The sequence below is a fragment of the Aulonocara stuartgranti genome (genome assembly GCF_965226115.1).
Source record: "Aulonocara stuartgranti genome assembly, chromosome: 7".
In the NCBI taxonomy this organism is placed as follows: Eukaryota; Metazoa; Chordata; class Actinopteri; order Cichliformes; family Cichlidae; genus Aulonocara; species Aulonocara stuartgranti.
Genome location: NC_138945.1, coordinates 16,761,403 through 16,784,852, shown reverse-complemented (window position 1 = coordinate 16,784,852; position 23,450 = coordinate 16,761,403). Strand labels below are relative to the sequence as shown.

The following is a 23,450-nucleotide window of genomic DNA, read 5'->3' as shown; positions in this document are numbered from 1 at the left end:
TTGTCAACTCAGAGGAAAGAACATGAAAAGGAATTACAGACTAATAACTTTAAAAAATGAAAGTATGAATTATGTTTGGCTTTGTTTTGTTAGTAAAGAGTTTGTATAATGTGCTTCATTTATTTCTCTCTGCAACGTAATCAATTCTACAGTAAATGAAAAATAAATTAAAAATAACAATAAGTCCCCACTGGGAAATGTTTTACTGAAATTATTTTGATGCATCGCTTTTTATTTTTTTTATTTATGCAATTGCAAAATTCCAATTAAGCCTTTAATCGGATTTCAACTTTAAACATAAGGAGTCTAACCACCCACTGAAAGGCTTTGAATGAAAAGAAAGAACAGAAAGTGATGAGGTCACACGAGCACAGAGGGTAACCCGGAGAGGTCGAGGAGACAGATGCTCACCTAGAGAGGGAGCAGTGCAAAAGTCCATGGATGCTTTTGCCTTTATTTTGAAGGGTCAATGCGTTGACTGAAGAGCAAGAACAGCAGGCCTGTGCTGTCAAAGGAGGAGCTCTTTCTTTTCTACTTGTCTAGACTTTTGCTGGTGGAAGTGAATCATGCAAGGTATATAATGACGGGGATTCCTACACAGACCACTGACTGACTGAGTTGCAGAGGTTTTTGTTTTGTTTCACACCAAACTAGTGTTATGGGTATCAGAACAGCTTTAAACTCTAATCACGGGAAATATGAGCAAACTATTTTGAGTCTCATTAGCTGACAAACCCCGTCCCGAATGAGAAGAATCTGCTTTCACTGAGAACTGGTCATTAAATTGTGAGGGTCACACCAAAGAAAGAAAGAAAAAAAACAAATAGCCCAATTGTTCTACCAAATGTAGCCTCAACTTTAAAAAAAACAAAGTTGCACAAAATGTCCTGGTCTGGTTTATTAAGTGATTATTCAGAACGTTACATACAGCTTTTTACTGACCAGACAAAAGCACCACCCTCAGAGATGGAGTGAAAACTGATGTCCCCCTGAGTGGGTCAATGCAGCGTTTTCTTGTGCCTCCTCACGACAGTGGGCGTTCAGCTGCAAGAACAAATATTTGGTGGAGATGCCAAACCCTCTCTCTGACACACATCAGGCTTTGTCCAATAAAGTGGGGTGGAACAATGCCTCCATAGCTCGGTATGACCCCCTAGTCCAGGAGGAGAAATTGGTCACGATTGATTTAAACTAAAGAGCTACATCTTTAAATCCAAGGTGTTTTCACAACTGTGGTAAACAAATCCCCCCAAACCAAATGGCTTAATTAGTAAAATTACTGAAAGTTTACTTTTAGTCAGCTGAAAACTACCTGACACCAGGTCACAGATGTGTTGCTTCATTTTGTTAAAATAAGCAGTCGAGTGTAAATTTTGCATTTGTTTGCATACTACAGCTCAAAACAAAATTATTTTCATCTGCAGCACGAGCTGTAGGTACTCGTCACTCGTCTCCAACTAGGGCTGCCACAAACAATTATTTTGATAGTCGACTAGTCACCGATTATTTTTGCGATTAGTCGACTAATCAGATCATCATCCATTGGACGTACAGTGTACAGCTTATTGCACCAGCAGCATCTGGTCTTATATAACTATCATTAGCTTACAGCTTGAAGTGTTTGTGCTAACTAAAAATAAAGACAATATGGTAGTTTATTAATTTTTAATGAAATTTGCAGATTGTTTCGGTGAAGTTTAATAAACTCCTTGCTTTCTAAAATATAACAGGACACCGGAGTATATTCTCCAGCGTCTCACACTTCTGATAATCAGCTGTCTGCTTGACAGTTTTAGCTGTGCAAAAACTATAACTTTAATCTCAGCCAAACCGATTTACTCAGGAACAAATAAAATACTAAAGAAAGCCAAACAATAACATTTTTAAGTTATCTAAGTGACTTATATATATGTTTAACCTGACTAGCGAAAGACGGCGGTGGGTTTGAAAACGATTTGCCGGGAGTCCGGTGTTCTCACGGCTCTAGTTAGCCTTGCCCCCGCCTAGCTAACGAGCTAGTGGGTAACAGACGTCTCCGAAAACGTCGGAGCGCTTTTGAAAATATGTGGTGTCTTGATAAACTGAGCAGATATTTGAGGTTTACACAGCTACATTCTCGCCTGAAAATATGTTAAACGTTTATTTTGTGACCAAGAAAGAATAATAAGAGTAAAGTTAAAACTAACTAGCTGCCGCCATTGTTGACAACTGCGCTGGGCTGCGCTATGAATTCTGGGACACAGCTTCTTCTTCTTCGGGGTTTAACGGCAGCTGGCATCCTTGTACATGCAGTGCTGCCATCTTCTGTTTCAGTCCGTTATTACACTCTTAAATCCTACTACTCATTCCTGCGTCCTTTGTGATCTTACAAAGCTTCAAACGATGCGTCGACTATTAAATTAGTCGTCGACGATTTTAATAGTCGACATAATCGTGACTAGTCGACTAATCGTGGCAGCCCTATCTCCAACTATGAACAAAATCATTATCAAACACCATCTAAAAGCCGGTCTGTGTTAGGATGTTACACTAACTTTAATGTTAAATGTTTAAGGCTTTGAGTGTGAAATTATGATGATTACTTCAAAGTAGGTTTGGTCTAATAATAGTTTTGTAAATGGTACACGTATTCAATCACAGCTCCACCAGCTGCAGCGTGGAGTATTTAAATAGCACAAATAAATAGCACAAAATTCAGTGAGTTACAAAAGTCAATAAGTAGCCTACCTGCAAACTTACGGGCAATGGCAACTTTAAAGAAAGAAAGTACACTCAGAGGCATCATAACTTGGGTTAAAAGGACTTATTATGGTGTAAGCACTAAATTTACCTATGTCCTCATAATGAATTAAAGCAAAAAAAGACTAGCAGGTAGAACACTCTTCAAATACAGTGCCCCCCTGCCTCAGCCTTACCAACAACAACAAAACTGATGATGATATGAAAACAATTTTTATTATCACTTTTTAGGATCAGCTATCAACTGTCTCATGTTAGGTAATATGAAAATAACTGTGAAAGTACAAGGCACACGTGTCCAGGGCAAATGCACATGTGCAGCAACCATACATGCAAAACTTCCTGTAAAATATGAACAGCTGTTTGAGGCGGTGGATGACCTTACGTAAAACAACTCTTGTTTGCATGCACTGCAGGTATTTATAGAAATAACTCCTCTGATGGTCTGAAAATTTAAGGATGGAAGTTGATTCATGCACATGTGCATAATGCACTCTTGCTTTAAGCTATAGTTTTTTTTTTTACTGTGCTATCTTGTTATTTACTTCTGTCTTGTAACACTGGTAAGAAGTATGAGCTCTCATAGGTTTGCTCCTTTAATAAGAAGAGCTTCGTGTGGCATTTATGTAACAGGACATTTCTGCATGTCAGTTGTTAGTCATAGCCAACTCAAGAAGGAAAGTTTGGACATCAAATGGAAAGTTCTGCTGCAGCTCGGCGTCTCTTCTTTCACTCAGACAGTATATCAGAACCCTTTATGACTGTTACCCATACCTTTGACTAATCCTGCTGTTTGTCTGAACTAAACGAATCACTGTGCAAATATGACTGAAGTCAGAAATACTTGACTTACAGCACTGGTCGTTTTCATCTGCAGTAGCACCTGTAGATACTCGTCACTAGGGCTCAGCGGTGGCTCTTCTTTCTGTTCCTCTTTTTGTGTAATCACAGAAAGAGCACTGTCCAGAAAAACAAAAAACTCACTTCTTCTCCGCAACATGGTCACTGTTTTCATGAAGCAACAGGATAGGAAAATAAGTCGCAAATTAATCCGTCTCACTGGGATAAAAGAGAAAAGAAAAACCTGTCCTGGAATAATAATTGAGTGCTGATAGTTTGAAGATCCAGAATACAGTGGTGCAAAGACTCCTGATAATACCTAATACGCAAACATTTTCATTTCACAGGGGCCAGTGTAAACTCCGAGAATGCACCAAGAATAAGAAGCATAATGAGAAGGAACTAGCACAGAACTTGATTAAACCATGAAGTCATTAATCTGATTACTACACCCCCTTCTACCTTTACTACCCAATAGGCTGCTTTGTGGCTAATCCTGCAAACACACATTAGCCATTGTTCCTGCTGAGCTGTTTTTCTTCTTTTTGGAGGATAAAGCTCTTTAATTCTTTATATAACACGGTCTGTGGAATGAAGGAAACTTTGAACTTTGGAAAATGCCCAATTTGAATGAACTGTAATGAATTTATATTTTAGTCTGTCAGTTGATAATCATCTCTCATTTCTTCAAGCTGAATGTTATCTACATTTAACTGTGATAGATTCCCTGTCCATAAGCTTCATAAGATTATATAAATGGATCACTAAAGCAAGAGGTGTACTGACTGTCCATTACATATAGGCTGATCTATACTTTACCTAAATCTGGCACTCTAATTTGCAAACAACTTGCAATTGAATCAACCTGTAACAGCATTTTCTGATATTAGCTTATTGCAGATATATGCTATTATAGCACATAGGAAAGAGCCTCTGTGAACTTACCTGAACTACTGTTTTAAAGATTTCAGCCATAATTACTATTGCTACTTTTTGTTTTGTTTTATTTTTTAACAGCTAAATTATGAGAGGATTGCTAAGTGCTAATGGCAGTGCTAAGTTATCACCAGTTTGACCAGCTCAAGGCATCCATAGCTAAGGGTGTATTACACAAACACAATCCCTCTCGTCATTGCTAAAATTCATCCCCTATAAATAAATAAGCTATGAAAAGACTTCTTGCAGTGTCTGTCAGTCTAGTGTCAGATAATGTAAAATAATGAGCTTAAAAAAGCTCCAACATGCACCAAAACAGTCTCAGCACCCACCTTGCATTAAAAGCAACCATGTCTCAAACATCAATAACTTTTAAGTGTGAAGACACTTTAAGTGAGAGTGGTAACTGCACAGCTGCAGATTGCTCATCTTTGGAACCAGCCTCACTAGGCCATTTAAGGAAATGCACCTTTGGCACTTGGACATTGGCTTCATTTTTACAAGCCCAGAGGTTGCTGCTTGGTAAATAAATACAGACACATGCCAAAGCAGTGAGTTAATAGTGACTTCAGGTTCTAAATGACACCCCTGCTCAGCTGTCCCTAATAGTATAGATGCCGGGTTTCAAGGCAGTCATGCTACATGTTGCCATGACATGCCCGATTTAAATACTTTCCACTGAATAACATACTAACAACATGTTCCTTTGCAGTGGCTCAAACTATACTGTCTGAGATTACTGCACATCTTTGTCAACAAGTCTTAAAATAAAATTATGGCTGCCATGGGACTTATGTAATTTAAAGAAAAATAACACAAACAAACTGCACTACCTTATAATTAAGTCTGCTGGCAAACATTGTGGTTGTAAATGAGAGACTAGATTAAGCATGTTTGCATCTTATGTATTTTACACTTTGACCCAACTGTCTTGCTAGAGACTTTCTTCAGAAGTGACACGGAACATTTATTGCAAATGCTTCCAACTCACTCCAGCTTAGCTTCAGATAACAAGGGTCAAACCACTTTCTTTAAGGTGAAGGCGCACATCAGCAAGAAGTCATTTATACTTGAGTGGCATAACACAATTTAAAAGTGAAGTCATACAACTACTGCTAGCGCAGTCAGGGAGCAGTGTTGCTAATACAACAGAGAGCGCTGTTTTTCACTAGTGTACTTGTTGTTTTTTTTGTTTTTCACTAGTGTACTTGTTTTTTTTGTTTTTCACTAGTGTACTTGTTTTTTTTGTTTTTTTTTCACTAGTGTACTTGTTAAACCAACACAGCTGAACAAAAGCCAGTAATCTGCTAACAGGCCACACAAACTGTGGGACCATAACTGGATTTTATAAATCCATTCATTTCTCTCTCTTTTACGCTCATGTTAATATGTGTACTACTTCTCCACAAGGTAAAGGCCTTAGGGAACATGGAGTACTTTCACTTATCTAAATGAGCTGAGATATGTGCTACAGTTTCCCAGGCAATCTCTAAATTATGTGGCAGTCGTTTCGCTCCACCCTAACATGCCTCATCTCAGGATATGAGTAAAGATGCCTCTTTTTAGGGGCTGCCTGACAAGACAGGCAGATTACTCATCATGGAGGCACTTACACAAAAAAAAAAATGTTGACAAAGTTCTATGCAGTGTTTTCTATTTTAATGTACAGTATATGGAGGGCAACACCTATTCAGGGAGAAATGTGAGGGACATAGCTGTTACTGAATGGGAATCAGGGTTAAAGATTTAAATGGCATTTACTGTTAAAGCTATTTTACACTACAATCAGTGCTCTCTGTCCTCTCTGTCTGGCATCATTAACTATTAATTATTAATGTAAGTGCACACAATTTACCTTCTACCTTATTCAAAATACCAGTCTAGCTGAGACAAAATAGGTTTAATGCAGAATCCTGCAAAAGCAGAATCCATTACAACACTGTAGTTTTCCAAGGAAGCCTCAAAAAAGCTCACACAGTCACTTATTAACCATAAAATATGAAGTCAGTTCTTATTCTTATTCTAACTGTAAAGGAAGGAATATCACAGATATAATCAAAACTGAAGGGACTGAGGCTGAAGAACCAACGCCTGTTTAAGAAGTTGGTGCATCCCCCCCAAAAAACTACAACGCATAAATGCTGTATTGACATGGTCAAAGCAAACAAACAGTATTTTAAAGCTGTTTCCAAACGAGTGAACATGAAAAGAGTGTAAGAGACTAGAGCTACTGAGCAATATTAAAGAAAGGTATGAGTGGGCTAGAGTAATTGGTAGAAATGGAGTCCCGCAGTTAAAAAAGTGGGAGACAAACATGTAGTAACTGGATGTCTGCATGGTCCAGTTTTTATTACCACTAAATAACTAAATTTGACATGAATCAAGTCCTGAAGTAACTGATAATATGGTCTGACCACATCTTGAATAAAAATGAACAGATTTCCAGAAGGCAAAGTATCAGGAAGTGCATTCACAACAACCACTAAACCCATGTTTTCAGCACGTTCTCACACACACACACACACACACACACACACACACACACACACACACACACACACACACACACACACACACACACACACACTCTGATGCTTCCTAGATGGTTATATGTAACATCTGTGCTATCACATACAATTTGTCTTTGGGGATAACCAAAATGTAAAAGCCGCAAAAATAACAGACAATAAATACACTACCATCACTACAAGTCACACTTACAGTATGCAGTACAATATAACAGCAATTAGGATAATACAGACAGCTACAAGGTTCAGGTGACAACATGTCAACTTGGAGTGACTGCAGTTCAACAGCTGTATATTTGCCACTGTCACAGCAATGATTAAAGTCTGGCTTTACAAATAACAAAAGAGGTGGTGACTAAAGATTAGAGGTTACAGTTACACTCTGTGGTGGGAGGAAATGAGTCACATTTCCATGGACAACATGACAAAACAGCCTAAACCGCTCCCATTGTGGAGGAAGTCACGTGTCATCTGAAAAGCACCAAATTTTCACATTTAAGAAACCAGCAAATGAGAATCAAATCAAATTCTACTCTAAATGGTCTAGCTAATTTTAAAAAAAATGCTGTGAGCCAATTCTGTATGAATACCACTTTCTTCTGCTCTTCACTCCTTAAGAGCCTTTAGAACAAATCCAGATTCATTCATCTTTGTTTTAGCATCACAAGAGCTTAAAGGAGGAGGAGAAGAGAAAATGGACTGGAAGTGGTATCACTGAGTCAGCAGGTGGGTGGTGACGGGTACAAGATTTAATGGTGAGAGCAATGGTGGTTGTAGTCTGCCAAGGGTTTCAGGCTCTGACCCCCACTGACTCCAACACACTGATAGAAAGAAACAAGCTAGCTCAGGTTTCAGTCCTGGAAGTGCCCTGAATATCAAGAGAACACCAGGAGGGATGAGGCTAGACCCCAGGGGAGCTTGAATCAAGATGAAATGGAACAGCAGAAAACACTGGGGAAATATCTGCCTAACACTAGACTCCAAAAACACCACCAGGAAAAGAGCCCTGAATACTTCACTGCTGCAAATGCAAGACTAAAACCATCAGGTGTTGACTTAAAATTTCCAATTAAAAATATAAGAGAAAGCAAGCAAGTTTACAAATCCTCTCCAAACCGTACAACTTTCCCTTTTGATGGCCAATACACAGATCCATGTCTTGGGTGAAACTGTCAATACAATACAATGCACAATCAAAGAAACTGGGAAAGTTCACTTCACTTCTGTGGGATATTGTGTCCTCATTCATAAATCCAGAGATGCTTCTGTAAAGCTCAACTCACCTTAAGCTGCTGCTCTCTGAGTAGAGTTTCAGCCTTGTCCATGTTGCCTCATCAATTAGTTATGTCACAGGAAAAGACACTTTTACATCCTACAGGCAGTGCAGACTTAGTGGACTCCAACATAACTGTGAGAAAAGTAGCTTATGTCCAGTTCCCAAATTATCCACACGAGAGAAGTGAAACATTCAAGGTGTGTCATAATGGAAAGCTCTATAGTCACATTGTAAAGCCAGAAGGTGAGGTTAACTTCTTTTTTCAGTTTTCACAGCTATGCAACTTTGGTTTTTGAGAATATTATGTGCATCTTCTTCTTTCATTGATCTTCATATAGTAGCACCTCTGCAGCTTAAAGCACCAGCTCTACACTGTGCATCTGAGCAACATCTCAGAGGAAATGCTGCGGTCTTGCTTTCTTCAATACTTCAATCTGACTTGATTTAGATTTTTTTTTTTTAATTAAAGGTGACAAGACCTCTATAGTTAGGAACAAAATTGTAATTTTTTTCTGACACCAGGTCCACATTGAAACAGTCACAAGTTAGACCACATTTGACTTCCTTCTTGTTTCGTTCCATTCGGTCACGTTTGTACATAATGCTTATTCCCTTTTGTGCATGCATGTGATTCTAATTGTTTTACTCAATTCTCTGCTTTCACAAAAAGAAAGCCAGTTATTTCCTAACAATCTTGCAAAGACTTTGATGCCAACTTACTTTTTATAGCATTTTGTCAGAATGTAATGATGTTTAATATCCTGGTTAGGTTGTATTGTCAGTGGCAAATGCTGTTTAGAAATAATGTTGCAAACCATAGCTAGGCTCTTCTGACACACTGTTTCTGTAACACTGATCTAACTGGTACTGTGACAAGGACATGAGTGTGATGGCATGCCAGTAAACATTCTCAAAACCTTTCTTTAAGAACACAGTGAATGCTATTATCGGTGCTGTGATGTTGCACCAAAGGTATTCAACATTTTGGAGTTGACTGGTTGGTGCTTTACTCATTGTGAGTAATGCAGTTCAAACAATAAAGACCCACCACAAGTCAAGTTCATTTATTTACCCTGTTAGTCTGTCTAACGCTCACATTTGCAAGCCACAAAAGTAATTTGATACAGTTCTGCTAACACTTTATTCTCTATTGTGATAAAGTTTCAGTTATACTCTACTGTCTCCACAAAGCAGCAAAGGGAGAAATATCGCCATAAGATCTGTTTGCACTACCTCACCATGTGGCTAAGAGTTTAGAAACTGTGCTCTACTTTTACTTCACTTCCTGAAATATCATACACTTTCCTGTTCAAAGCGAGAAACAACAGGATGAGCTTGTTGAAAAAGTCCAGTGCATGTCGTGACTCAACCTTCATCTGTCACGCTGCATGCTCCTTTTAAGGCTAATGTCCAGTAATTTGTGTTGTGCCAGGATAATAACTACAGCTGCAATGATTAAGCAATGGATGGTTTACGCAAGCAGAATTTTTGATATTTCATCCATTCATGTTCAGCTATGCTGTTCTCTCTAGATTTATAGCAAATGGATAGCGTTGCATTAAGTGAGTGCAACATTACACTCGAGCCTTGTGACAGCTAATGCTGAAACCGTGCACTCATCTTAAAACAGTTATTATGATAACAATTTTATTGTGAAAACTTTTCTGCCTATAGCTCTTCAAATGTGAGGGATGTCTACTTATATTTGTTTAATAAACATAAAAGTAACTGGATTGTACATAATAAAGATCGTGCATAGATGCAGGGCACAACTATGCAATCTAACCAACAACATACTGGTTAGTTACATCCTTGTTCTACTTAAAAGTGTGGGTGCTGCCACAATAGCATAGCTGAGGTTGCTGTGTTGGGACGACAGCCCAATTAGCTGTGTGCATTGTCCACCTGCAGAGCACTGCTCAAATCAACCTGCATGTTGAAGAATCAAGTGTCTGGACTCTATTCAGCCTGCTAAGAAAAAAAAGCAAGCATCTGGTTGTAATACATTATTCTCTGCAAAAAAAACTTGTAAATGCTTTCCAGACCAAAAGGTACACATGAAAGTCTGTAAAGTACCTCAAGGGTATTTTGGCTATGCATGACTACCTAGGCAATAGCATTTGTCAGCCAAGCATTGTGGTACAAAAATGAAAATACACAGAGAGCACAGAAAAACTGCAACAAAATGTGGAGTGCCATTGGTTTTCTTTGTGAACTTTGGACCAGGTAAATTACTGGAGAATTCAGTGAGTGGCTCCCCCTCCATTTTTTTTAAAATGAAAAAACATCCCTACGTTAACTATCTCCAGACCACTTGATGTCTACTAGAAGAAAAAAAATTAAACTTATAACATTGACTTTAGACTGCTGTTTGTGTCAGGGCAAAAAGGGCTCCAAGCTGCAATCCTAAAGAGACTGTAATGTGATATATTGCACACAGGTAAAAACCAAGCAAATACATTTCTCAAGCTGAACACCTCATATTAAAAGAAGCTGTGTTTGCTATAAATATTTGCATGAAAAACGGTGCAACGTGAGTTTATGTAAATACACTCTGACCCTCCTGACGGGTTCAAATCTATACTCCGTGCTTGGCTTCATGCATGTCTGTGCCAAAGCACAAACTAGCACATGTGCTATATTTAAAACGTGCAATTAATTGTGAAACAGCCAACAAGCAAGCACCTCTGGGGGGGAGAAGAATCACTCTTTCACACTTGCAGCAACTACCTATTATCGAGTCATAAAAAAAAGAGTGCTGTAATGTTCATTACTGCTTTGCTTTTTCCTTTTTCTTTACATGGTTGCCTTACAAGTGTGAGCATGTGTCTGAATACAAATTAGGAAATGCCAGCTAGCTTGATGAGGGCTACTTCCAGGTTGTAAGAAGTTCAACACTGCCTGAAAGTCAATTTCAAAGAGGAATAGGCTTAAAAGTGACATCATGGTAGAGGAATTTATTGTAGTCGGGTCACCGGGCTTCTACTTTGTCTTCTGCTGCTGCTCATAAAGGTCTTGGTGACTCCAGGAACCATATTATTGTCTTTTCAGACAGGCCTATGTAGTATGCGGTTTCTTTTTTTTTCACAGCAACTATCTTGACATGAAATAAGAGGTGTTACTAATCACATTAATTACACCTCTGATCCTTCGCTAATGTGATTAGCAACACCTGCGTTAACCTACTATTTCGAAACAGCTACTATGGCAAAACTTTTTATTTCAAAATCTATCTGAAATCTCTCTGTAGATGCAAATACTTTTTAGAGAATGCAAACAACTACACAGCTGGGGGGCTTAAAAGTAGCGACTGTAATAAATCCATAAGTAGTGAAATGAGTGTAACCTGCTACTTAGTGGAAGAACGAGTTCAACATTTGCCTCTGGTTTTAGTAACCTCAGGATCAGAGATGCACAACTAGGGGAACTTAACCTTATCTACTTCCTCTGCTTGCTTTGATAATGCAGCCTGTGAGATGTGCGCATTTATCTGCGGGTTAGCCATGCATTCATTACACGGTAACAAGCAAAGAGAAAAAAAGGCAACCGTCGCCGCAAAGAGAACAAACAGCCACAACGATTTGTCTGCGCTGGGAAACGGGAATTGCCGTGTTATATTGCGAGGGGGTGTGTGCAAAAGCGTGGTTTGAAAGGCTCAAATGTAAACTAAAATGGATGGCGAGCTAACGCTAGCTGCCCATATTTATGCACCATTCCCTTCTTGCTAACAACACCATGCCACCTCGTAGTAATAAAACACAATCTCACGCAATAACTGCTACAAATTAGCCCCCCTTTAGCTTGTGTCATCGAACACTAACACGCATAAAGACGTGCTCACTAGACATCGTTTTTAGCGGAAAAAAGCGGGGTACTGCGCATTGTCACACGCGTGTTTATTCTGAGAACCGTTATACGCACGCACTCAATGATAAAGCGAGAGCAAACGTTACAAGTGCACCAGGACTCACCCATAGCTCTGTCCCCCAGCTCATGGTTTCAGTGTGATGTCCTAGGAATAATCCACAGCTCGTACGAGGTCTTTCCAACACACACAGCGCCGATAGCAGACGTGATTTTTGCCTCTGTGGTATTCGCCTGTCAACGTTGAGAAGAAAAAAAAACGCTCCTCTCCTTGTAGGTGTTTTTTTCACACTCTCATCCTGTCTGACACAAGATGGCCAAGAGCTGCAGCATAATCTTCAAACAGGGTAGTCTCGCTAAATGCAGCGCGCGGGCACAAGCGCCAATGACAGCTGCTCCTGCGCGCGCACAGCCGAGAAGAAAAAAAAGCCTGGTGGGGGGTGTCACTGCGGGGTTGTCCAATAAAGCCTTTACCGATATCTCTGCTCGCTCACTCTCCTCGCTGTGTCATTGCACTGGTGAAAAGCCCGTTTAGAAATGCTATATGAACGCAGGGGAGTGGTGTGAAAGGGGTCGCCACCCTTGGCAGATGTTGCATTGAATAGTCCCAGAGGGTTTCGGAGTAACTTCTGGCCAACAAATCCTACTTTCTCTCTCGTCTTTTGTCAGGGTCCCCCCCCCCCCCCCCACTCCTTGTCTGATGAGCCATGGCGATCACGCATGACGCCGACAACGCCTTTAATGTAAACATGTACCTCACAAGATCCACAATGTGTTACATACTTATAGGTTTGATGTATATTTTCTATCTACTTAAAACTTTGCGTAGCGACAGGTGGCCGTTGTTTGCGTCATCTAGCGCAATTATACATAAAACTACTTAGGGTAGCTAAACTAGTTTAGTTCTCAAATAAAAAGCACCTTATACTTGCTCCCTCTTGTTCCAAATGATATTTTTATGTTCCCTACAATATACGCTAATTAAGTATAAATATAACTATATGTTACAAATAGGGAATTATTTTCATATTCAACATATCATCCAGGCGTAAACATTGGTCTAATCAGACACCTGTAATGGCCATCACATTTATTGTGATGATTTATGTCGATCGTCTTTATTAGAAAACATTTCAGTCACGCACTATGCTTTCCTCCGTTACTATAGCAACACCCCCATCTGTTGGCAGAAAATAGAGACACACCAGTCCAACCAGTGTGCGTATCAGCACAGCTTAAAGAAAACAGAAAAGCACTACAAAAAGAGAACAGGGATCGTGTTTGTGATGCCTGGATTAAAATACTCATAAGGATCAGATGATTTTGAAGTAGTTTTTAATTGTGCACGGTTTTTGGGGACTTTGAATGAAACAAGCCGTGTCTCATTTGTTACCTTTGCGCTTGTTAAAGTGGAAATGTTACCTCTTGTCAAGCTCCATATTTATATTCTTGGACTATATCACTGTACATCAACATATAATAACAGTTCTCCAGAGCACAACACAAAATAATTTCGATCAAAACATTTTATTATTTTAGATCAGGGGTCACCAACATGGTGCCCACGGCCACAAGGACCACGAGTCACCAGCCTGTTCTAAAAATAGCTCACCATAGCGCCACTTAGCAGTGAGCAGCATCTAAGATTTTTGTTGCTATTCTTTTTTTTTTTTTTAAATCACACTTGCATTGGTCTAAATTAGATTATTTTATTTTTTTAATTTAAACAACAACAAGTGTTTCATTTTAGATCAGGACTACTGGTCTTCACAGCAACGGTTGCCGTGGAGACAAGCTAGCTGTCAGCAAAGAGGAGGAGATGATTAAAACATCTTGCAATCCAAAGGCGAAGACACGTCGCTGATGGAGGACACTGAGTCGACACTTGATCTTGCATTTTTAACGGACATTACTGGAAAACTGGACTATTTGAACGGTGAGCTCCAAGACAAAGATAAGATTGTTGCTGACATGATGCAACAAGTCCAGACGAACATTTTCTCTGTGCATTTATAGAGAAAAAGGGTGCTGCACTTTGAACAGCACGCAATGCCAGGGTCCCCACTAACATACAAAGAAAGCAATACCAGATGTTCTCAGTGGCAACATGACAATGTCATGGTAAAGTTGGATTTAAATATTGAAAAACAGATGTGTTCGTTAAATGTACTATATGATCATTTTTAAAAAAATGCTGCAGATTTGGTGACAAGTTCAGTATTATCAGAAACTTGATTTTTCTTTGTTACATAGTTACATAAGTGATCATCTGTGTAAACATGGTGCAACATAGTGCATGATTTGTTAAAAATTGTTAGTGGCAAGTGACAATGTTGTACATGTGATCATTTGAAAATGTAAATACTTGCAGAGACTTATAGAACCATAAAGTGTTGCATGTTTTTATTTATCTTTATATAAGAAAGTAATTGAATATATCAGTCTAAATCAATATTATAAAATACTCAGCCAGCAGGTTCTCAACTTTAGAGACCCCAACTACTGTGCAAATGTCTTAATCTGAACATAATCATAAAAATGTTATCAAGTCTACACGTATCTTTTAATGTCATTTAGGGGAAACAATCTGTTTTTCATATGTTTAGAAATGTTTTAAACACAATCACATCAACTTTTTTATTGTAAATTTCCTTTTTTGTTTTTATGTCCGACTTTACTTTGTCCCTTTGTAGTCAATGCTCAACTTGCTTGCAAGTCTGATAACATAAATAATTTTCTATTCTGCAAAATTGTTGTGTGAAATAACTGTGCTAAAAGGTCCCTTTCACACAGATTTGACTGTTTTGACATATCCAGTTAATCATCCAGTTAAATTCTGTCCTTTGTCCTTGTGTGACAATAGATGTTAGCCTCAGGCCATCAGCTCTTCAGCCTCTGAAAGGACCAAACCTGTGACACTCCAATGCATCTCTCCTATAGGAGATAAAAAGCAGATTCTGTGAGACGCCTTTCAAGCAAGCTGTTAACTCTCAGAAACTTGTCCTCTGATTCAGTTATGGCTTTGGGTCTGCCAAACCTCTTCCTGTCACAGTTTGCCCCAGTTTCTGAGTGCCTTTTGATGGTGAAGGAAACTACTCGCTGACACCTTCTTTGCCATTTCTCTGTAGGAAAGACCTACATTTTTAAGTGTTATGATGGTATGTCTCTCTTCAATTCTCTTAATTGTCTTTTTTTTTCCACCATTTTTGTAGCAACACACTACTTTCTGCAGTGAAACACTTTTCAACTGATGCTCACGAGGGTATGGTACCACAGTGTGTTCCAACAATGCAGACAGAGGGGGTTGTAAGTAATCCAGAAAAGTTGGAAATAGCACCAGCTTTCAAGGCTTGCTCAACCTCTATTGATTTAACAACTTTAAATTATGAACCCATTTTATGTTAGCTGAAAAAGGCCTTTTTGTATAATTCTGAAATGTAGATTATTTTTCAGTTTTGGGTAACCTTACTCTTTTAACCTCTGGCAGTTCACCACTTAATTTTTCCAACCTATTCACACTATTCATTGGACTTGAGCAACTTGAATTGTTTTGAAAATTGCAATTATTAAGACTTTTATTAAGTTTATTAAATATTTTTTTAAGTGCAGCTTATGATGATATGAGTGTCTGCACTGCCATCTGCTGGCTGTGTTGGCTCAATTCACTGACAGTGTAGGAGCGAAAACTTCAGACCTACCTGTTGATAATGATGCAGTAATATGTTGTGTGGTATACAGAAAGAGGAGAGGTTTTCTGTAGGTCGTTTCTAAGGATGAAAAATAAATATCAGTGAGATATTAAGTCATGAATCTATTGATTTGTGTCATGATGGGACAGTTCTGACTTTAACTGTTTCCTGACCAAAAGTCTCCTTTTGGTAAAACATTTAGTAACAGACACATGAAAAACCATCAAATTAAATAATTGCTCCATAGCAATAGAGAAAAAACTTTAAGTGGAACTGAAATACCCTAATGTACTGTACATTTATATCACCAAACACTTTGATGTAAATAATTGTAACTAATAATAACTTTGTTTGCAAATTCTGTGCATAAGTGTCATTTCAAATTATCAAAATAATTTGCTAAACATGTTTGTGGTTTTCAAAGTAACAAAATATAACTTTTTGCTACTTGGATTTTGTGTGATTGTAGTTCAGTTGTATTAATACAGTATGCCAATGAAAAAAATAATTGTAAAATTAGACATGAGGAAAGAATGATACTGAACAAGGCAAATCGTTTTAAAGGTGAAATATAAAGGTAAAATTAAAAGTAGTCAAAAATAGTGCATTGAGCCGTGGAATCCTGAGGGTGAACCCGATAAAGTGTGAAAATTAGGCTTAAATTTTTTGTGAAACATTTGTTCATGACAGTGCAGATTTCTGTGATTTTGTGTTGATTTATATTGTGGCGAGCTCAGAGATGGAGGAGACGGAGGTATCGTTTAGTCTTGCTCCCCGTGAGCTAGCCAGGGAGCACAGCCGTTTATTAACAGTTGGAGAAGAACACACTGCCGCTAGCTAGCTGCTCAGCGCGGCAACAACAACAACACACAGGGCGCCCTCTGACCCCGGAAGGACACACCGTCGCAGCGAGAGGGCGTCACCCGTCACCATACACAAAACATAACTGTACAAACAGCCCTGACCCGCTACATAGCCCCCACCTAAGGGGTCAGTCGTCCCCGACGACCCCATGACCCCACACAAAGTCCTGCAAATGTCCAGGTGCCTTCTTTTGGCGCACCGGCTGGTCACAACCGGCGGCGGAAAAGTCACTCGGGTCAGAACATGGGGTGCCACCATCATCCTCTGCCCCGCCGTCTGCCGGAGCGAGCGGTCGGTACGGTGAGAGCCTGTCCCGGTGCAACACCACCATGCGCCCCGGGCCCTGCATGCGGATACGGTACACCACGTCTGTTAGCCGCTCCACGACCTCCGCCGGCCCTTGCCAGTGACTGCAGAGTTTGGGGGACATTCCCCTCTTGCGAACCGGGCAGTACACCCAAACCTTGTTGGCAGGCATGAAAACCCCCCCTCGGCACTTGGTGTCGTAGGCTCTTTTCTGTCGTACTCCGGCGTTGGCCTGGGCCTGGCAGGTGTAGTCATGAACCACCTGCAGCCGCTCCCTCAGCCTCCTGTAGTAGTCCACCATCAATCTCCGGCTCGGGGGGGGGGACCCGAACACCAGATCCACAGGCGTCCGGAGCTCCCGTCCAAACATCAGAGCGGCAGGTGTGCACTGGCTGGACTCCTGCACCGCAGTCCGATACAACCAAAGGACCAGGGGCAGATGTCGGTCCCAATCCTGCTGGTGGTGGCTGGTGAGAATGGCGAGCTGGGTGGCCAGCATGCGGTTGAAGCGCTCAACCAAGCCATCGCTTTGTGGGTGGAGCGGTGTGGTTCTCGTCTTCTCCACCCCCAGTCGCCGGCAGATCTCCCCGAAGACCTTCGATTCGAAGTCACGCCCCTGGTCACAGTGGAGCTCGGCTGGGACCCCAAAACGGGTGAACATCTCCTCCACCAGCTTCTCGGCCGTCGTCGTTGCGCTCTGGTCCGGCACCGCGTAGGCCTCTGGCCACTTTGTGGAATAGTCCATAGCTATCAACACATACCGGTTCCCTGACTCTGTGACGGGGAAAGGCCCTAGGACGTCCACTCCCACTCTTTCCATTGGGGCCCCCACCAGGTACTGCTGAAGGGGAGCAGTGGAGCGTTGAGTTGGGCCCTTCTGTGCCGTGCAGGTGTCACAGCAGTGCACATGAAGTTCCACATCCCGTCAACAGCCAGACCAGTAGAACCGTCCCCTGAGGCGGCGGAGAGTTTTGGCGTTCCCATAGTGTCCTGCCCCCACCGAGCCGTGGACCAGCTCAAGCACCTGCGACCGCAGCGACCGAGGCACCAACAGTTGCAGGAGATCTCTGCCCTGACCGGGGGCCCGTCATCTCCGGTACAGGAGGCCGTCGTGGGTCTCCAGATTGTTGTGCTGGGAGTAGTAGGCCTTCACCTCGGGCTCCTGTCCCGACACCCCCGTCCAGGCGGGCCGTTGCGCCGCCTCCAGCCAGGCCCCCACCTGAACCAGCGTCGCGTCGGCCTCCTGCTCCCGCTTCAGCTGCTGCGTTGTCAACGGGAGCCACCCCCCTCTGCCGGCTGTGGCCTGAGCAGTAGCCACCCCCAGCACCTCCTGGGCCCGCTCCTCCTGTTGCAGGCAGTAGCGGCACTCGACGGCTTCGCAGGGCCGTCTGGAGAGGGCATCAGCGTTGCCATGCTGTCGACATGGCCGATGCTGGATCTCGAAGTCATAGCCCTGAAGGACCTCCAGCCATTTCGCGGGGTTGAGCCACAGCCCAGCTCGTCGGATGGCACTCAAGACCTCGCTCAGGTGAGACAGTGCACTGTCGAAGTCGCCACTGTGCACCAACAGGTCATCCAGGTACACAACGCAGCGGCTACGAGCGATATCCACGAGCACCCTCTCCATCAGCCTCTCAAACGTCGCTGGCGCATTGCAGAGCCCAAATGGCATGACCCTGAACTGCCACAGCCCCTGTCCAATGGTGAATGCAGTCTTAGGCCTTGCGTCGGGGGCTAGCTCCACCTGCCAGTAACCGCTGCGTAGGTCGAGGGAGCTGAACCAACTGGAGCCGGTAACGTAATCTAGGGCCTCGTCGATCCGCGGCAGCGGGTACGAGTCCTTCTTGGTGACTGCATTGAGACAGCGAAAGTCCACGCAGAACCTCGGGCTGCCATCCTTCTTCCCCACCAGAACCACGGGTGCCGCCCATGGGCTATTGGACGGCTCGATCACCCCAGCCGCAGCCATCTCACGGATCTTCTCCTCCGCTACCTGCCGTTTTGAGAGGGGCAGCCGGTGTGGACGCAGACTGATGGGCTGAGCAGAGCCAGTGTTGATGGTGTGCTGGACCAGACTCGTCTGCCTACAGTCCTTGTCACTGGCGGCAAAGATGTCCACATTCTCGTCCAGGAGGCACCTCAACCGCTGGCGCTGGTCGACGTTGAGGCCTACGCAACTGCGCTGCCAAAGGTCATCGACAGCCTCGATGGTCTCGGTCGAAGGAGGTTTGTCGGGCTGAGAGGCTGAGGCTGAGGTGAGTGGAGATCTGGTGACTGGGGGTGGAGATGACCCAGAGCCACCGGCATCCGAAATCTGCTGACCAGCAGCTGCCTGATGCCTGTCTCGTCTGGTCCCCGCTCCCTGCTTTTGGCCGCGCTGGAGGGCAAAAGTCTCTGCGCCAAGAGTGACAGCTAGCTTCGCAGTGTCGACGCAGGCCCCCCAGCGGCTCAGCAGATCCAGGCCAATTATGCACTGGTCTTGAATGTCGGCGAGCCAGAAATCGTGCACCAGCTCTAGATCCTTCACTCGGATCCGCAACGGTTTCTTCCCCCGCATAACAGTTTTCTCCCCCGTCACTGTCATCAGCTGGGTGTCCGTGGGCAACCAACCCTTCACCAGTGGCCCAGATGTTTCAGGGAGCACGCCAGGTCGTAGCAGGGAAATGGTAGACCCCGTGTCCACCAGGGCCTGGCACGGCTGGTCCTCAACACAGCAGCTCAGGTAGAGTCCTTTGAGGTGCCCAACTCGGCCCACCACCGTGCATCGTCCTTGGAGGGGGGGCAGGAAGCTGGAGCGGTGGTCCCCTCGCTACACCGCTCCCTCCTCGTTTCCCTGAGGCTGCGTAGTTCTGGTCTTCGGGGCTGGTGCTGGGCAGTCACGCGCCACGTGGCCAGGCTCATCGCACCGGTAGCAGCGGTCGGTCGACGAGGACGCCTCCGGGGCACCGAGGGTTGCAGCTGGGAAATCTCAGCGACCTCCCCCTCCCCGTCGCAGTCTGCGGCTCTGATTTGGGGGTAGTTTGGGGGGGGCACCTGCTGGTTAGGTCGCGAGGTGAGCACCGGCTCGGCCCTTTCAGCCTCAAGGAGCGCCTCACGGAGGCATGGCCAGGCGGACGTGTTGGCGTAGTCGCTCTGGGAAAAGTCCTCGCAGAAAAGCATGCAGGCTAAGCTCCTCACGGGCTGCTGCTGGAAACTCCGGGTAGCCACGACGAGCATACAGCAACACGTCTGCTGCAAAGGTGCCCAGGCTCTCCCCCGGTCGACGGCTCCGGTTGGTCAGCTGCTCTCTGCTCTGATCAGTGGAGTGCCGCTGCCCGAATCGCCTCTCGAGTGCCGCGGTGAGGGCCTGGAGCTCATGCTGCTCTGCCGGGGCTAGGTCGAGGAGTATCTCCAGTGCATCTCCCTCTAATGCTAGCGCTAGGTGTGTAGCAGTCTCCTCTTCGCTCCAGCCACTATGTCTGGCGGCCAGCCGCACTTGTGAGAGGTAGGGCTCTAGCGGGGTTAGCCCGTTGTATTTCGGCACCTTAACTGGCGTGGTAGGCATAACTGCTCGCGGCTGGGGGCTCGGCGTGCGGGTCGACAGAGGTAGCCCATGAAGCATTGCCCTAGCATCTGTCGCGACGGGCCGCCGCCGCGGTGCGTTCGCGCCGCGCTCGCGCCATTGGGACCCGTCGGGGGACTTACATGGCCGCTCACATCCTCTCTCTTCAATCGCCAGTTTCCCAAGCGGGAAATGTTCTCCTCGATAGCTTGCTCCAGCCTCTGAATGTCTCTCTCCATTACAGCGAGGGTGAGCTATCCCACTTCTGACACCAATGTGGCGAGCTCAGAGATGGAGGAGACGGAGGTATCGTTTGGTATTGCTCCCCATGAGCTAGCCAGGGAGCACAGCCATTTATTAACAGTTGGAGAAGAACACACTGCCGCTAGCTAGCTGCTCAGCGCGGCAACAACAACAACACACAAGACATCACATATTTGCAAAAGTGCTCCGACGTTTTCGGAGATCTGACACCCACTATCTCGAAGCTAACAGGAAGTCGAGACCTACTACAGCCGGGAGGAACACCGCTTTCCCGGCACATCGTGCCTCGACCTCCCAGTCGGCTTCGAGCTGAAAGAAACTGATGAGGGTTAACTGGTATTTGATATAAGTCAGGATTTAAAACCAAACTGGAAGTGGGAGGAGAGAGACATTTATTTTTGTTTTGTTTTGGTGTTTGTTGACTTCGTTTACACATTTTTATATATATATTTTTTTGTATAAAATCTCTGCTTTTCATCAGTCTAAATAATGCATATTATGCATGTGTTTCTCTTGTATTAAACATCTGCTGAAATTCTGGCCTGTTACATAAGGGAAACATAACTGTGTTACTTGTCTATCCCTTTCTTTATTGAGTGAAACAAACCACGAGATCATGACAGATACTGGTAATAATGTAAAACATAAATGTGATGCCCCACTACACATGCAGCTATCACCTGTTTGTTGCTTTTATTCTTAAGATGAATTATTCTTGAATGAAGACATTGATTTGACACAAGTAAAAATATGGTTGATGGTGTGTCAAGAGATTTATTCTAAATGACACTTCTTCAGCTGAGAGTCTAAGAGTGAAGACACACACAGGCGCTGCAGTTTTAACTTGCAAGGGGGTTTCACAGAGCACTCACATCAGAGAGTGGGGCCCTGTGATCAGCGCCCTGTTCTTGCACTTGTCTTTTATTTATACAGAAGGAAAATGAAAACATTTGTTCAGTGGAATGTTGATACGTGAGCATGTGCGTATGTGATTGTGCGTGTGTGCGTGTGTGTGTGTGCGAAGTCAGAACTGCTTGTTCAACTTCCTACTATCGCTGTGGGAAAATTCAGATACAAATATCAGAACACGTTTCATAAAGAACAATCAGTTCTGAGCAATGAAAAGGACAATCAGTTCTAAGCAAGGAAAAGATCATCATGCAGCATTCTATCACAAATAAACTTATTTCATTAAAAGCTTATACTGGCTACTCAGTACAACTTTCCCTTAACATTCCCTCCTGTTGTCAGTATAACTTTTAAGTGAGATATCAGTATGTAACATCTTGTTGTACATTTTCTGTCACATCATCATTAACCACACAAAGTCTTCACATTCCAACAGGTCGGGGTCATCATCATCATCATTTGTCACGGGTATGCATGCAGCTACAGTGAAAACGATTATGCGCTTAATCATGAGTTTTAGACATGGCAGGATACATGTTCCAAAAACACAAAATAAAAGTACTCCAACTCCGATGAGTAAGATAAGATAAGATAGAACTGTATTAATCCTATTAACTGTAAAATTCAGTTTCCAAATAGCACAGCACCGACAGAAGTTACAGAATGTGAGCATAATACTATATATACACATATATAAATACAGAGACATATATAAATAAGAGTATACAAAAGGGATAAATAGAATAAATAAGAATACAAGGGAATTGCAAGTATTTCAAGTATTTCAAGTAGAGCTGGGCGATATAAGATTTTTTCATATCACGATATGCTTTTTTCATTTCAGGCGATAACGATATATATCACGATATAAGCCAAATAACTATATATGTAAGATTTAAATGTGCTGTTGCTCACAAGTAAAATGTGAAATAATCAGCAGCTTGTTTTGATTTAAATATTTATTTCCCATAATAAGTTCAACAGGGCAGATGTACTTAAAATGAGGCTTCAGTTTAGGCAAAAATAAAGGCAAATATTACAAACTACACAAAAGGTAGCCGCTAAAGCATTTAAGTTTCAAAATAGAACAAACAAAGCAGACTACTAAATTGTCAGTTCCACTTAGAAACAAAATATTAATTCTAAAAATAAATCTTTATAATAAATCTAAAGTTTATTTTACAGAAGAAGAGACAAAATTGACTAACTTATATAATATTGCTTTGGAAGCGCCATCTGAGAGAAATGTTTATGTCCAGGGAGTTGGTAACGAGGATCCATTACCTTAATTAGCTGCTTGAATCCTTCATTTTCGACCGTGTTTATTGGTAGCATGTCTTTAGCAAGACAGTAAGCTATGGCATTCGTTATGTTGCAATGTCTCTTAGCTTTTTTGTCATATGGTAAGACGCTGGAGAAAGCCGACTCAATTGACTGTTGCTGCTTCGCAGGGATTCCCCTGGTTGTTTTCGATGACGAATTAGCGCTTTCAGTCAGAGATTGAGCGTGCTCTAGTGGGTGGCACTGCTTCAGGTGATAAAAAAGGTTTGTTGTATTTCCAGACTTTGTGGGAACATGCTTTCGGCACAATTTACAGTGCGCATTACTGTTTTTTGTCAAACTTCAAATAGCCAAAATACCTTCACACTACGGAACTTCTCTGGCCTTTCCTTTTGATAATCTCTCCGGCATTG

The 23,450-nt window shown here is 42.7% G+C and overlaps 2 protein-coding genes across 3 annotated transcripts in view; one reads left to right on the top strand and one right to left on the bottom strand.

The window, feature by feature from the left end:
- The window catches only part of fnbp1b (formin binding protein 1b), a 55,786-nt gene extending 43,077 nt beyond the window's left edge, over positions 1–12,709 (bottom strand). The window contains exon 1 of one of the 2 annotated variants that reach the window (XM_082541174.1): positions 12,291–12,709. In XM_082541174.1, coding sequence (XP_082397300.1) covers positions 12,291–12,314 — 24 coding nt within the window. In that variant the 5' untranslated portion in view covers positions 12,315–12,709. Of the gene's footprint in view, positions 1–8,326; positions 8,426–12,290 lie in introns of those variants that run through there. The other variant, XM_082541171.1, reaches the window with a different exon arrangement.
- Positions 1–23,450, top strand: part of LOC309711816 (uncharacterized protein) — a 304,239-nt gene that overhangs the window by 199,929 nt on the left and 80,860 nt on the right. The gene's annotated exons all lie outside the window — the stretch shown is intronic.